General features: G+C 52.3%; 1 protein-coding gene across 1 annotated transcript in view; it reads right to left on the reverse strand.

The window, feature by feature from the left end:
• GREB1L (GREB1 like retinoic acid receptor coactivator) overlaps positions 1-14,428 on the reverse strand; it is a 99,087-nt gene that overhangs the window by 68,817 nt on the left and 15,842 nt on the right. Inside the window, exons 2-3 of the mRNA XM_054179683.1 lie at positions 9,503-9,662; positions 8,406-8,603 (exon numbers count right to left, since the gene is read on the reverse strand). Of these exons, the coding sequence (XP_054035658.1) occupies positions 8,406-8,603; positions 9,503-9,659 (355 nt within the window). The 5' untranslated portion in view covers positions 9,660-9,662. The remainder of the gene's footprint in view (positions 1-8,405; positions 8,604-9,502; positions 9,663-14,428) is intronic.

Raw genomic sequence — 14,428 nt, forward strand, 5'->3', positions numbered from 1 at the left:
GCTCACACTGCCTGCTCCTGGCCAGCTTCTCCCCCCCCCCTCCCCCCCAAGCACCCCCAAGTCCCTTTCCTCAGGGCTGTCTCTATCCCCTCCTCCCCCAGCCTGTGCTGATAGTGAGGATTGTTCCAGCCCAGGTGCAGGACCTGCCCTTGCTCTTGTTGAGCACAGGCTCAACATGAGGTTCACCTGGGCACCACCTCAGCAGCCTGTCCAGGTCCCTCTGGATCTCCAAGGATCCACCAACCACCTCCCTCCCACTGTAGCCACAGAAATACTGCGATACAGCCTGGCTTTGGCTGGGGTAAGGGTAACCTACACAAGCAAATGCGAGAGGCTACAGGCAGCTGAGCCAGCCAATGGGCTGTCCCATAGCATACTGACCTCATGCTGAGCCAGCCAATGGGCTGTCCCATAGCATACTGACCTCATGCTGAGCCAGCCAACGGGCTGTCCCATAGCATACTGACCTCATGCTGAGCCAGCCAATGGGCTGTCCCGCAGCATACTGACCTCATGCTGAGCCAGCCAATGGGGTGCTCCATACCATCCTGACTGCACACTGAACCGGCACAGCAGCCAATGGCAGCCTGGGCTGCAGCCAAGGCAGTGTGGGCAGAGATGGAGGGAGAGGTGAGGTCTCCCTTTGGGGAGACCTAACCTGCAGTGCTGGGCAACACAAGAGAGACCTGGACCTGATGGAGCAGGTCTGGAGGAGGCCACCAAGATCATCACAGAGTGGAGAACCTCTCCTGTGGGGACAGGCTGAGACCACTGGGGCTGCTCAGCCTGGAGAAGAGAAGGCTCCAGGGAGACCTTAGAGCAGCGTCCCAGTACATGAACGGCATCTACAGGAAGGCAAGGAGCAATGGTTTGAAACTGGAGCAGGGGAGATTGAGGTTGGACATCAGAAGGAAGCTCTGCACAGTGAGGGTGGTGAGACACTGGAGCAGGGTGCCCAGGGAGGTGGTTGAGGCTCCACCCCTGGAGACATTCAAGGTCAGACTTGATGTGGCCCTGGACAACCTGCTCTGGATCGAGGTGTCCCTGTGGCCCGCAGGGGGGCACCACAAGGTGACCTTGGAGGGTCCCTTCCATCCCAGTGCAGTTGGCCAATCTGTGTTCCACACCATCCTGACCTCAGCCCACTGCAGAAGGGCAGGGCTGGCCCCCAGGCGGTGGTTCAGGACTGAGCATCCAGGGAGCACTGTGTTTGACATCACTCATGAAGCACTTCAGTAGTGCTGTTGTTGCTCCTGCTGTTTCTACACCCTTCATGATGTTCTAGTAAGCTTCTAGTCTGAGCCCATGGGGGTGTGCATTTTGCTCCAGATTTTTCTTCCCATCCCACTGGGGGTGGGCAGTGAGTTGGTGGCTGCATGGGACTCAGCTGCTGGCTGGGGTTAACCCATGGCAACACATGGCATGGGTCTGTATGAATCAGTATCTCCAACTGATGAACATCACAATCACCAACACTGTTGTCAAAAACACATCAAACTAAATGTGAAATGGCTGTAAGGACTCTTAACACTTCAGCTACTTATATAGAATCACAGAGTTGTTTTGGTTGGAAGAGCCCTCCAGGATCATCCAGTCCAACCCGCAACCCAGCACCACCATGGCCACAGCTTTCTGGAACACCTCCAGGGATGGGGACTCCACCACCTCCCTGGGCAGCCTCTGCCAAGCCCTGACCACTCTTGCAGCAAAGACATTTTGCCTCATCTCCAACCTAATCTTCCCCTGGCACAATTCCAGGCCATTTCCTCTCCTTCTGTCACCTGAAACTAGGGAGAAGAGCCCAACCCCCACCTCACTGCAATCTCCTTTCAGGGAGCTGTGGAGAGCAATGAGGTCTCCCCTCAGCCTCCTCCTCTCCAAACAACTCCAGTTCCTCAGCCACCCCTCCCCAGCTCTGTTCTCACACACATCACTTACAGTTAGTCCATGGCTGTTACAGAAGTTTCAAGGCAAGCAATGACCCCACTGAAGGAAGACCCTGACTAGGGCTCTGGGAAACCACACTGATCACAGCTTAGCCAAGAGCCACCTCGACCATCACTGATGTGTGCTGTGCTACAGCTCATAGTTTAACCCTTCAGCACAAGCACTGGCAGCGTGAATTTGCTGCTTTGACCTCAACACAGAGCAGGCAGAGCATGCACAAAGTGGAATGCACAGACTGAGCCAGCAGGAGCTGCCCAGCAAGCAGAAGCCTGCCCAGAACAGGGTCTGGGACAGGTTCAGTCATGTGCCCACTCCCCACCATCTGCTGAACCACTTCTTGTCTGCAGAGTTTCTCCAGTTACTCAGACAGCTCAGCTCCTTCCAGTGGCAAGCTGGCTTGGGCTGACTCCTCACCTGGGCTTTCTCCCAGCCATGAACTCACATGCAGTGCCCCAGGGTGTTAGTTACCAATCAGTGGATGTTGCAGTAACTCACCAACAAGAAGCTAGAGGTGTTTCAGGGGAAAAGCAGCAAAACTTCATATTTAAAGCAAAATTCAACATTTGTGATCTGCTGCAGTTTGATTTTAGTGTGCTAAAGCCTTTTAAAGTGTATTCCTCAGAGCCCTCCTGATCTTAATGAGGCAGAAGGCTAAGCATTGCCTGGGCTTGCCAGTGCAATTTAGAAAGCAGCAGTTCCAGGCTAGGCACGAAACTCCCTCACACTCACAACAGCATTGGCTTGTTCAAGTCTTTATGCCATTTGGGTGCCTTGTCCAGAACTTCCCCAGCTGGTCTTAGATATTTAGGTGCTCAGGGAGGCCTCAGCAGCTGACATGTTCAGAAAACACCACTCTGCATCCAGATTTGCAGAGAAAACTTCCCCAGTGCTGACAATGTGGGCAAACAGGAAAGCTGCAGATAAGGATTATGAAACAGCCAGTGCAGGAAGGCTGCAGACAGCATGAACCTCTACCTTTACACAATTGCTCTTCAGCCTTGTCTCCATCTCAAAATGTTCAGGAAATGCCCAGAAGCACAAAGGGCAACCAACAGAATCACAGAATGTTAGAGATTGGAAGGATAGGAGGCTCTGAAATGAATTATTAGCACTGGTAATCCTGGGACACCAAAGGAGGGAGGGTTTGGCTTGCAAGTATTGTCCAGTCATGTTCCAGCACAGCCTTGCTTGCAGAAAGAGCCCAGGACGTGGAGAGGGCTGAGGGCTGGATTCTGCAGGTGAAACTTGGAGCCTCTTGGGATGCTGGAGGGTTTTGCTGTTCCAGCGAGCTGAAGCAATGCTCCTGCAATCCACAGCATCTCACATGAAATCAAAAGCTTGGCTAGGAGCAAAACAACTTCAGCTACTCCCTGAGGAGCTGCACATCACCGTTCTGCAGGAGTCCTCGGGAGAGGAGGTGCAGGAAAACCCCAAGGATCCCACCAGCACCTTAACAGGTTTCTAAGCATTTCTCAGCACCATTTTAACAGTGCCCATTGAAACTGATCTATCTGTGTCTGCTCTCAGACCCCAAAGCACCCAAAGCACTCTCAGAAGCCTTTCCTGTTCCCCTGCCTCCTTGCACAACCTGCTCTGGCATCCTCCTCTGCCGTGGCTGGCGACATCAGTGGATCAGAGGCTGGGCTGTGCAGCCTGGCTGGCCGGCACATGCCTCTCTAATTACTTCTCTGCCGCAGGGGACATTAACCTGGGGACACCGATGTCATCCAACCAGCTCCTGACCTTCACCAGTCTTGCTGAAACTCAGTGCCTTTAGGATCTCTGCCATCCTGCCAGAAGTGGCAGAAAGCAGCTCCCAGCTGCCTGGCAGAGGAGCTCACAGGCAGCTGCCAACACTTCATGTTCTGAGGCAGCCACAAGCAGGTTGATGCTGAAAGGTTTCCACCAGCTCCCCTTTGCAGAGGGGAAAGGGATCTCGATGGGTGGGCAGTCAGAGGGGGCAGCACAGGCAGACCCTCAGAGCCTCAGGGACTCCTCTTGTTCTGTCAGCAGCTGCAAAAAAAGGAGCCAGGGAGGGCTGCAGGGCTTGGCCAGGTACTGCTGGGGGTCACTGGCACCAGGAGATCTGGAGAGAATGCAAATCTGCCTCTGTGCAGGAGGAGTCTTGTGTTTTCCTTCAAAGACATGCAGATGGCATACTTGAGAGAGCCCCCAGTACTCTCCTTCCCCTTGGCTTTCAGGACTGCCAGTCACTCCTGTAGGTTTAAGTTCCTGCTGCTTTTGGAAACTGAATGAGAAAATTCCACCCAAGAAACCCTGATTTGGAAGCAAGTCACTGCCTGGGGGAGGAAGGAGGGCCTGACCCCTTTCCCTGCCACACTGCCTTTTTGTGGCTAGCAAACAGACCCCAACCTGATTTTCCTTCCTGTTTTGCATGGTTTTGCACTGATGCTTATCTGCTGCAGATAGCCATCGCCACATCACAGGGCAGGATGTCTCTGTACAAGAACTTGTGCTGCCCACGTTTAAGATTTAGAACATGGCAAATCCACTGACATTTCACAGATACTCACAGAATGTTAGGGGTCAGAAGGGACCTCCAGAGATCATTGAGTCCAATCCCCCTGCCAGAGCAGGGTCACCGAGGGCAGGGCACACAGGAACACATCCAGGTGGCTTTGGAAAGTCTTCAGAGAAGGAGACTCCACAACCTCTCTGGGCAGCCTGCTCCAGGGCTCTGTCTCCCTCACACTGAAAAATATTTCCCTTCTGTTCCTGTGGCTCCTCCTCTGCTCCAGCTTGCACCCAGTGCCCCTTGTGCTGTCCTTGGACATCCCTGAGCAGAGCCTGGCTCCATCCTCCCCACATTGCCCTGCACATCTTTATCACCAGCAATGAGAGCACCCCTCAGGCTGCTCTGCTCCAAGCTAACTTGTACCTGCATTCCTGTGTCAAGCAGCACTAACACAGATGACTTAAGGAGAAAGAATGGCACCTTAGTGTCACATTTCCCTGTGTATCTTTGATGGACATCTAAGTATGAAGAGAAGAAAACCTGGGAGCCACTAGACCAAACCAGCTTCTCTTTATGACATTGTTTATCAACATGTAATTCTGAAAAGTAGAAGCTCACAGCTGAGCTGTTCCATGAAAAAAAGAAATATCATCTTCCCACAGGGCCCAGCTTTGCTTTAAAGAAAGAAAGGCATCTGTATTCTCATCAGAGGTTTGCAACTACAGAATCATAAGATTGTCAGGGCTGGAAGGGACCTCAAGCATCATCCAGTCCCAACCCCCTGCCATGGGCAGGGACACCTCACACTACAGCAGGTTGCTCACAGCCACATCCAGCCTGGCTGCAAACACCTCCAGGCAGGAGGCTTCCACCACCTCCCTGGGCAACCTGTGCCAGGCTCTCACCACCCTCATGGGCAACAACTTCTTCCTCACATCCAGTCTGAATCTCCCCACTTCTAGATTTGCTCCATTCCTCCCAGTCCTATCACTCCCTAACACCCTCAGAAGTCCCTCCCCAGCTTTCTTGGAGCCCCCTTCAGATCCTGGAAGGCCACAATTAGGTCTCCTGGGAGCCTTCTCCTCTCCAGACTGCACAACCCCAACTCTCAACTACCAAAAAAGCAAGGCAGAGCTTTTACAGACATGATCTGCCTTTGAAAGAAACCTCATTTGGCTTTTCTTCTGAGAAGCACATTTGCATTCTGCACCATCACTTCATTTACATCAATCCAGTCCCAAAGGGCCAGCACCTAGGAACGCTGCAATCTTCTGAAGGATGAACCTTGGCTGTGTCTGCCCTTTCCCCAGCAGTCACAAGAAGTGGTTTCAGTGGGGCACCAGCTCTTTGTTGTACTGCAGTAAATGGACTATTTGCATAAGGAATTAGCTTCCCACAATTACATATAAATTGCTGGCCACTGTCACTTGCTATTGTAACCTCACAATAAGTGATCAGGTGTTAAGTACCTGCTTACCTAATTGCTTCTGAAACTACCTAGGCCTTTCTTTAAGCATCAGGTAAATTGAGGATTTACTAACAAAAGGAAGGTGCCACTATTGTATTTCCCACAGCTTGCATCAAATGCTACTCCACAAACCAGCAGCAGCCTCTTTTCAAAGCTGGAGCGAAGAGGAGCTTCACAACAGCTTCCCGGGCTGCTCTGCCGCATAGCTGAGGTCCCTGTGTGAAAAGGAGGAAGGATTTCTCTTGAAACCTTACTCCCATGGGAGGTGTAAGTTAGTTACAAAGGTTTGTGCTGAGCAGAGAAAAAAAAGGCCCTGAAAATAAGTGAATCCCTTTTAGAAGTGAGGATCAGCAGCAAATGCTCTTTGCAGTGGGCTAACAGGAGGGTGAAGGGATCCAGCTCAGGGAAGGAGCAAACTCACTTGTAAGGCACTTCTCTGGTTTAAGCAATCAGTAGAGGCATTAGGATCTACCTTCTGCAGCAGTGTGACTGACAGCTCAGCCCTCTGATAGGCAGCAGAGATGTGGGCTGCAGAGATGGTATACAGCCTGCAGCATGCCTGTTTGGGAGCCTGGGTGTTCTGGACACTTACACAAAGCTGTCCCAAGAGACCAGCAGCACTATTTGAAATAGCCTTTTCCTTTCCTTTTCCAGACACAAACCCACTGCTCTCCCAGACCAGCTCCTTGACACCTAAGAACAGATTGCACAGGTTGTGTGCATTCAGAATGGTGAACTTGAACAAAAACTATCCACCCCCCTAAAATTCTGCAGCTGGAACCCAGGGCACTTCCTTGTAGTGTGCTCTGATCACAGAAGACTTCCAGACAAAGCCCAAGCCACAGAGCTGCCCCTGGAAGGTCACCTTTCTCCAGGACTCACAATGTTCTGCCTATCCATCTTACATCTGCTATGGAGCTACAGCACAACCTGTTGAGCTGCAGTGCACAGCTACAGCAGGGGGCTGCATTGCTTGAGAGCTGAGCACCTCCTGGCACTGCTGCACTGGGCAGGTCTCATCCTCACCACACAATCCTGAGCAGAGGCAGCAGAGCAACTGGTGAACACAGAACAGTTTGCATGTGGGGAAGGCACAGGCTGAAAGCTCACAACTAACAGTTCTGTCTGGATGTGGATGTGCAACCAGGGGCCACCAGAGACTGAGAAATATCTCTTGGTGTCATATAAAAAGTTCTTTCACAATCAAGTACATGGTAGCCTTGGAGCCAGACAGCTTATCTGGTCCTTCTCCTGCTACTGGAGGGCTGGTCCAGAACTGTGTCCCCAGTAAAGAACCTCCATCTTTGACATTCACAAGCATTAACACTCCTGCAGGACCCTGTTGGCATTACCAGCTCCTCTCCCTCCTTAGTGTTTCCTCCTTGCTGTATTCAGAAGACATGAGCCTATGTCAGCTCAGCTTTTGTCCTAGCAGGCAAAGAGCTTCATGGCTAGAAGTCCTTTCTCTTTCCATACTGTTGGTTCTCCTCCACATCCTGCCCAGCTTATTTTATATCTCACTTTACAACATAAATGATCAGAACTGCTCCTGCTCTCCACAGGAGACTTTGCAGCCTCCATTCACACTTATCCTCAGCTGAGAATCCCTTCCTAGCAATCCAACATTTCATACTTCCTCCTGCTCTCCTCCTACCAGCTCACAGCCTGCACAGCACAGCAAACACACTGCTCTGGGAAAAACAAATTCTCCCAGCAATATTCCCCAGCCTCCCACAGCAGCCAGCCTCTCTGCTTCTGTGTTACAGGGAGAATGCTCCCTCCCTCCCATCCCACCAAGAGGTGGGGGGCAGCATGTGAGCAGCTGCGTGGGGCTCAGGTGCCAGCTGGGTCTAAACTATGGCACTTGTCCAAGGAAGGTGAATCTTCAGAACAGAACAGTTATGGGATAAGATGAACTCATTACAGTAAGTTTACTTAGTCCCAAACAGCTGCATAATGATCTGACCCTTTCTGCAGCACATTTAGAACCCAACTCAAATAGTGCTCATCTTGAACAACCATCAGGACAGCTCAGGGTAAGCAAGCAGTGGTCTGCAGGCAGGTGGGGAAGACAAGCCAGACAAGATTCCACTCTCTTCTCTCCTTTGGCAGCAGAAGGAACACCAAATCTCTTCTGCATTTTCTCTCTCTCCAGACTTTACCTTCTGCCTATGCAAGCAACAATCCAGCTCTGCCACTGTTTCTGAGAGCAGTTTAGAAATAGATGGAGAACCAGGCCCCACTGCTGCTGACTTCCATAAGCTCTCTGAGGACAGTACACCACTGCTAACCACAGAAAGCAAAGGGCTTTCACAAACCAGCAAGAGGCCACAGCCAGTCCTAGGCACTGCTTTCAAACAGTGCATTTTGTGGCCTGGAACAAGCCCTTGCAAGCTGCACCTTCTCAGTTTCAGGGCTTTGCCTAGAAACTGTATCCCCAGACTGCCAAGCTGCAGAGTTTCTAACCCTGGGAATTACTTGCAAAGATCACACAGCAAAACCATGGACACCAACCATCAGTAGTGCAAGACCCTTCTGGGGCAGGTTTCTGTGAATATGGAATTGGTGGGCTACTCGAATCTGACATATCTTCCTCTTCCTCTTCCTCTTCCATTTCATTAGCAGCTTGGTTGGTAGAGAAGTCCAGGCTTCCATTCTGTGAATAGCGATGTCCCAGCTCCTTGTCCAGCTCCTCTACCTTGGGCTTCACATCTGAGAACAGGTAAAAGTACCAGAAACAACAGCACTTGCATCTGTCTGCTTTGAAAACAGCCAGTATGCCAGCCCCTCTACATGCCCTTCCTTCCCCCTGCCCTTCCTTCCCCTTGCCCTTCCTTCCCCTTGTCCTTCCTTCCCCCTGCCCTTCCTTCCCCTTGCCCTTCCTTCCCCTTGCCCTTCCTTCCCCATACCCTTCCTTCCCCCTGCCCTTCCTTCCCCCCTGCCCTTCCTTCCCCCCTGCCCTTCCTTCCCCTTGTCCTTCCTTCCCCCTGCCCTTCCTTCCCCCTGCCCTTCCTTCCCCCTGCCCTTCCTTCCCCCTGCCCTTCCTTCCCCCTGCCCTTCCTTCCCCTTGCCCTTCCTTCCCCATGCCCTTCCTTCCCCCTGCCCTTCCTTCCCCTTGCCCTTCCTTCCCCTTGCCCTTCCTTCCCCTTGTCCTTCCTTCCCCCTGCCCTTCCTTCCCCTTGCCCTTCCTTCCCCTTGCCCTTCCTTCCCCCTGCCCTTCCTTCCCCCTGCCCTTCCTTCCCCCTGCCCTTCCTTCCCCTTGTCCTTCCTTCCCCCTGCCCTTCCTTCCCCCTGCCCTTCCTTCCCCCTGCCCTTCCTTCCCCTTGCCCTTCCTTCCCCATGCCCTTCCTTCCCCCTGCCCTTCCTTCCCCTTGCCCTTCCTTCCCCTTGTCCTTCCTTCCCCTTGTCCTTCCTTCCCCATGCCCTTCCTTCCCCCTGCCCTTTCTTCCCCTTGTTCTTCCTTCCCCTTGTCCTTCCTTCTCCTTGGTGATGCCAGACTGTGTCACAGGAGGAGCTGCAGAGCAGCTTTAGGGTGTTGCTTCAAGAGAGGCAGCCTGCCCCCTGTCCCCCCAGCAAAGAGCAAGTGTGGGGTGCCATACTTTGCTGGTTACCTTCCGGCACGAAGGGAGGCTGCTCGGGATCCAGGTAGAGCTGCGAGAAGATGGGCCGCGGGACGACGCTGCTGCACCTCAGGGAAGCTTCTATGGAGTTGTGAAGAGCTTCTTCGAAACGGGCAGACTTCAGTTGCCCTGCATATGAATTCCCCATGATCTGAAACCACAGAGAAAGCAGCTGAGCAGGGGGTGGGGAAGGGCATCTGCAGACCGTTTACAGAGGAGGAGCAAGGTCTCACTGAGGTCCGTGTGATACAAAGTCAGTCAGGAGGAGGCTGGGACAGCAACAGCTCTGCCCAGCACTGCTGCTCCCCTTGCTCCCTCAGCCTCTCGTTTCAGTAGCAGCTTCTAGCACCTTGCCAACACTGCTCTGTGCCTTCTGCATGCACAGCCTGCTGCAGAGTTTAAAGCAGGGCAGATCAAATCACTATCACTGCCTTGTCTAGGATTTCCAGAGGGTGTGTAGCACAGACCATTAACCCAGAGAGTGTGGCTTCATCACTCACTGTCCAACAAGTGTGTCTGCAGGATTCCACCTGTCTGTGCCATTTGCACAGAGACATCCAGCACCTTGAATTCTGCTGTTGCTGAGATTAATTGAGATTAGGTGGCAGGTCAGTTCTCTTGTCTTTTCAGGGCCGTGCCCTCAGTGCAACATCATGATTTACTGTGGTCTGATGCACGTCATTCAGATGATCTAATCACACTCTGTTGACAAAAGGTGTAAGCAACACAAGGAGAAATAAATAACATCCAAACCATACACAGCAAATGCTGTCAAGTGTTCTCATTTTCAATTCTGCTTTACACCAGTCTAGAGACAACAACCAGTGAGATATCTGCTGTGACAACTGATCACAGAATCATTCGGTTTGGAAAAGAACCTCAGGACCATCACTGACCCTGCTCTACAAGGGTCACCCCTAAACCATATCCCCATGTACCACATCTAAACCACCTTGAAACACCCCCAGGGCTGTGACTCCACCACCTCCCTGGGCAGCATTTCCAGTGCCTGACCACTCCTGCTGTGAACAAATGTTTCCTACTGTCCAGTCTGAACCTGCCCTGGTGCAGCTTGAGGCCCTTCCCTCCTGTTCTATGGCTAATTGCCTGTGAGAAGAGACCAGCACCAACCTCTGCACACCCTCCTTTCAGGGAGCTGTAGAGAGCCAGGAGGTCTCCCCTCAGCCTCCCCCGTTTCACACTATCCCTCCCCAGCCCCTTCAGTCTCTCTTCATCAGGTTTGCATCAATGTGTCTGTATCAATGGTGAATTGATGAACTGATGCAACACTCGAGCACAAGCAGCCCTGTAGCTCTCTGCAGCCCACAGAGCTGTGTTTGTGCACCCAGCATTTGGATACAGACTCTCAGATGTAAACCTTTAGTACCAGGCTGGCCCTGGAAGGTTTTACAAAGAGCTAAGGGAGACTCCCTGACATTTGCCACTGTGCTGGATCTCATCACACACACGATGTGCTCCAAAGAATCAGCAATCTAACACTTTCCAGTGTCTTGAACACAAGACTGCATGTTCAGAGAGACTGATTGCAAAAGAGAGCTTTTCCCCAATGGGATCAATAGGAAAGTGCAAACCCTGTGATGTTATCTTTGTACTTCCCCTCACTGGATGTCACCTAGCCCCATGACCAGGAAAAGACCTTGGCCAAGAAGATAAGTTGACATTTAGAAAACCTACAGTTCCCCTTCTGCTTTATCACTGGGTTGCTCAAGGTCCCCAGGGCCACCTGTAAAAGTACAATCATGATAACAGCCACTTGGAGCAGCATTTGAGCTCTGCTTTAAACCAATCATAGAATCAGGGAATCACAGAACAATTTGGGTTGGAAGGGAGCTCCAAAGCTCATCCAGTCCAACCCCTCTGCACTCAGCAGGGACATCCTCCACTGGATCAGGTTGCCCAGAGCCCTGTCCAGCCTCACCTTGAATATTTCCAGGGATGGGGCCTTAACCACCTCCCTGGGCAACCTGTTCCAGTGTTCCACCACCCTCATGGTGTAGAACTTTCTCCTAAAGTCCAACCTAAATCTGCTCTGCTCTGCTCTAGTTTGAAGCCATTGTCCCTTGTTCTGTCCCTGCAGGCCTTTGCAAACAATCCCTCTGCAGCCTTCTTGTGGCCTCCTTCAGGTACTGGCAGGCTGCTGTTAGGACCCCCTGGAGCCTTCTCTTCTCCAGGCTGAACACCCCCAGCTCCCTCAGCCTGTCCCCACAGCAGAGCTGCTCCAACCCCCTAATTATTTTCATGGTCTCCTTTGGACCCTCTCCATGGTCCTTCCTGTGTTGAGGGCTCCAGAGCTGGATACAGCACTGCAGGTGAGGTCTTCCCAGAGCAGAGCAGAAGGGCAGGATTCCTCTCTCCATCTCTGGCCACACTGCTTTGGATGCAGCCCAGGCTGCCCTTGGCCTTCTCCTGGCCAGCTTCTCCCCCACCAGCACCCCCAAGTCCTTTTCCTCAGGGCTTTTTTCTACCACATCCTCCAGCCTGTGCTGATAGTGAGGATTCACACTAGTAGAACACAGAGGCATGAAGCTTAACTCATTACTCACCTCCACCCTGGGACAGGCTCAGGTCCCTGCTCAGTCAGAGACTTCATACAACTTTGGGAAAAGAATTGCACATCTCTGACTTTGAGTGGTCTTCAGGAAGTGCTGTGGCAAACCATTCCCCCCCAGTCAGAGCCAACACAAACACCACTTCTGAACAGGACTCAGTCAGGTATGTCAGCAATAAAGACCTTAAGACAACCAGGCTGTCTTCAGCATTCCATACATTTTCATTCCATTTGGAAGCATCAGGGAGTGTGTACAAACAACTACACCAAGTGAGGGACAAAGTTAAGCTGAAGCAGCATTAAGGTTGAAGTGGCCTGAATCCTGCCAGGAGCCTCTGAACAAAGCATTGCTGAAATCAGCTGAGTGCCTGCAGTCCTGCCCTCTCCTGACAGCAGAGAGGACATTGCCACACATGTCAGTGAAAACATCATCACATCCAGTGACCATCCAGCTGCACACCACAACATTCCATCCCTGTGCTGTGGAAGTTTCTGTCAGGTACAGTGTGCTTAATGTAGGGTTTCAGGCATGTATTCAAATGAAAAGACTTCAGCTAGAATCAAATACATCATAAAATTCATCAGCCTTTAGGAATCAGAAAACCTCTAATTCCCACAGCACCTCTAATTCCCTCCAAAACCTCTAATTCCTATCTGCCTGCAGTGCTGGGCCCAGTTCTGGGCTCCACAGCTCAAGAAGGACAAATAGCTACTGGAGAGAGCCCAGCACAGGGCCCCTGAGATGCTGAGGGCACTGGAACAGCTCTCATGGGAGGAGAGGCTGAGAGCTGGGGGTGGTTAGCCTGGAGAAGAGGAGGCTGAGGGTGAATCTGATCTATGCTTACAAATATCTAAGGGTGGGGGTCAGGATGGTGGGGCCAGGCTCTTGTCAGTGGTCCCCAGCACAAGAGCATAGACTTGACCATAGGAAGTTCCATCTAAACATGAGGAGGTACTTCTCTGAGGGTGGCAGAGCCCTGGAGCAGGCTGCCCAGAGAGGTGGCGGAGTCTCCATCTCTGGAGATGTTCAAGGCCTGCCTGGACATCTTCCTGCCCTGTTCCTGTGTGACCTGCCCTGGATGATCCTGCTCACTGGCTGGACTCCGTGATCTGCAGAGGTCCCTTCCACCCCTCACCATGCTGTGATCCCGTGGTTTTGAAGCCTGTTCCTCCCCCATGTCTTCTACAATCCCTGTGTTGTGCAGAATCCATGCCAGCTGCTGTCATTTTGCTGGGGAACTCTTGCTGAAGTACAGATTGCACACAGCAAAACTGCTGATGAGCCAAGGCTGTGGAATGTGCCTCCCTGGCCCCCAGAGAGAGGATGGTGAGTTGCAGGTGACCTGAGGAGGTTGGTCACTATTACTGGAGGCTGTTTCTAGTCTACTAAGCACGAAGAAGATTGCCCTTGGCAATGCCAAGGAAGGAAAGCACAGGAACAGAACTTGTGCCAGCACTCCTCCCTGCAGCACAGAAAGGGAGAAGGGGGCATGGGAAGACTCCTCAGGGAGGCAGCTGTACAGGCAGGAGAACCAGAGGGGCTGGGGATCCTGCTGGCTACAGGGGAGGAAGCTGGGAGCCCCAGGGACTAGCTGGGAACAAGCACTGGGCAGCTGATTTCCTAACACTGCCCGAGGCCATTAGGGCCTCATCCAGAGCTGCAGGGAGCTGAAGGGGGCAAAGCAGGGGTGGGGGCAGCAGGAGGTTCTCCATCTGCAGGGGCAAGGAGCTGGTGAGACCCTTGGCAGTGAGCTGCTGAGTCACTCAGGTCCTGCATCCTGACCCATCCTGCCCAGCAGCCAGGAGCACCAGCTCGAGGTGTTAATGCCTTTGGTGCTTCTGCTTTTGAGTCTGCCCCTCACTGCCTGCTGCCACCACCCAGCATTTTGTGCTCCTCCTTCCAGTGTAACTGGAGGCAGCTCCCAGCGAGCCCACCACAGCAGCAGCAGTGTCAGGGGTTGCAAACCTGCTGGTGTCTGCTGGGCTGGATTCAGGGAGAAATAAATTGGTGGAATTTGAAAAAAGGAAAAAAAAAGAGGTGAAAAAAAAATGCTTACCACAGGTGCCTGCCACATCTGCATGTAAATAGGAGCAGACCCATCATGGAACTCCACTGGTGCTCATTATTAGGTGAGCCAAACAACATGGATGTCCTACACTGCTGTGCACAGCCACTCAATTCAAATACAACAACCAAACCAACCCACTGCTTTTGAGTGATATTGAGACAAGTTTTCCCTAAAATTCTGGCCATCTGATGCAGCATCAGTTTGCTCAGGGGATGCAAGAAAGAGAGTCCCAGGCCGAGTGCAGCTGAGACACCTGGAGCACTGCCTGCAATTTTGGTC

This window comes from Dryobates pubescens, chromosome 3 (genome assembly GCF_014839835.1).
Source record: "Dryobates pubescens isolate bDryPub1 chromosome 3, bDryPub1.pri, whole genome shotgun sequence".
Lineage (NCBI taxonomy): Eukaryota > Metazoa > Chordata > Aves > Piciformes > Picidae > Dryobates > Dryobates pubescens.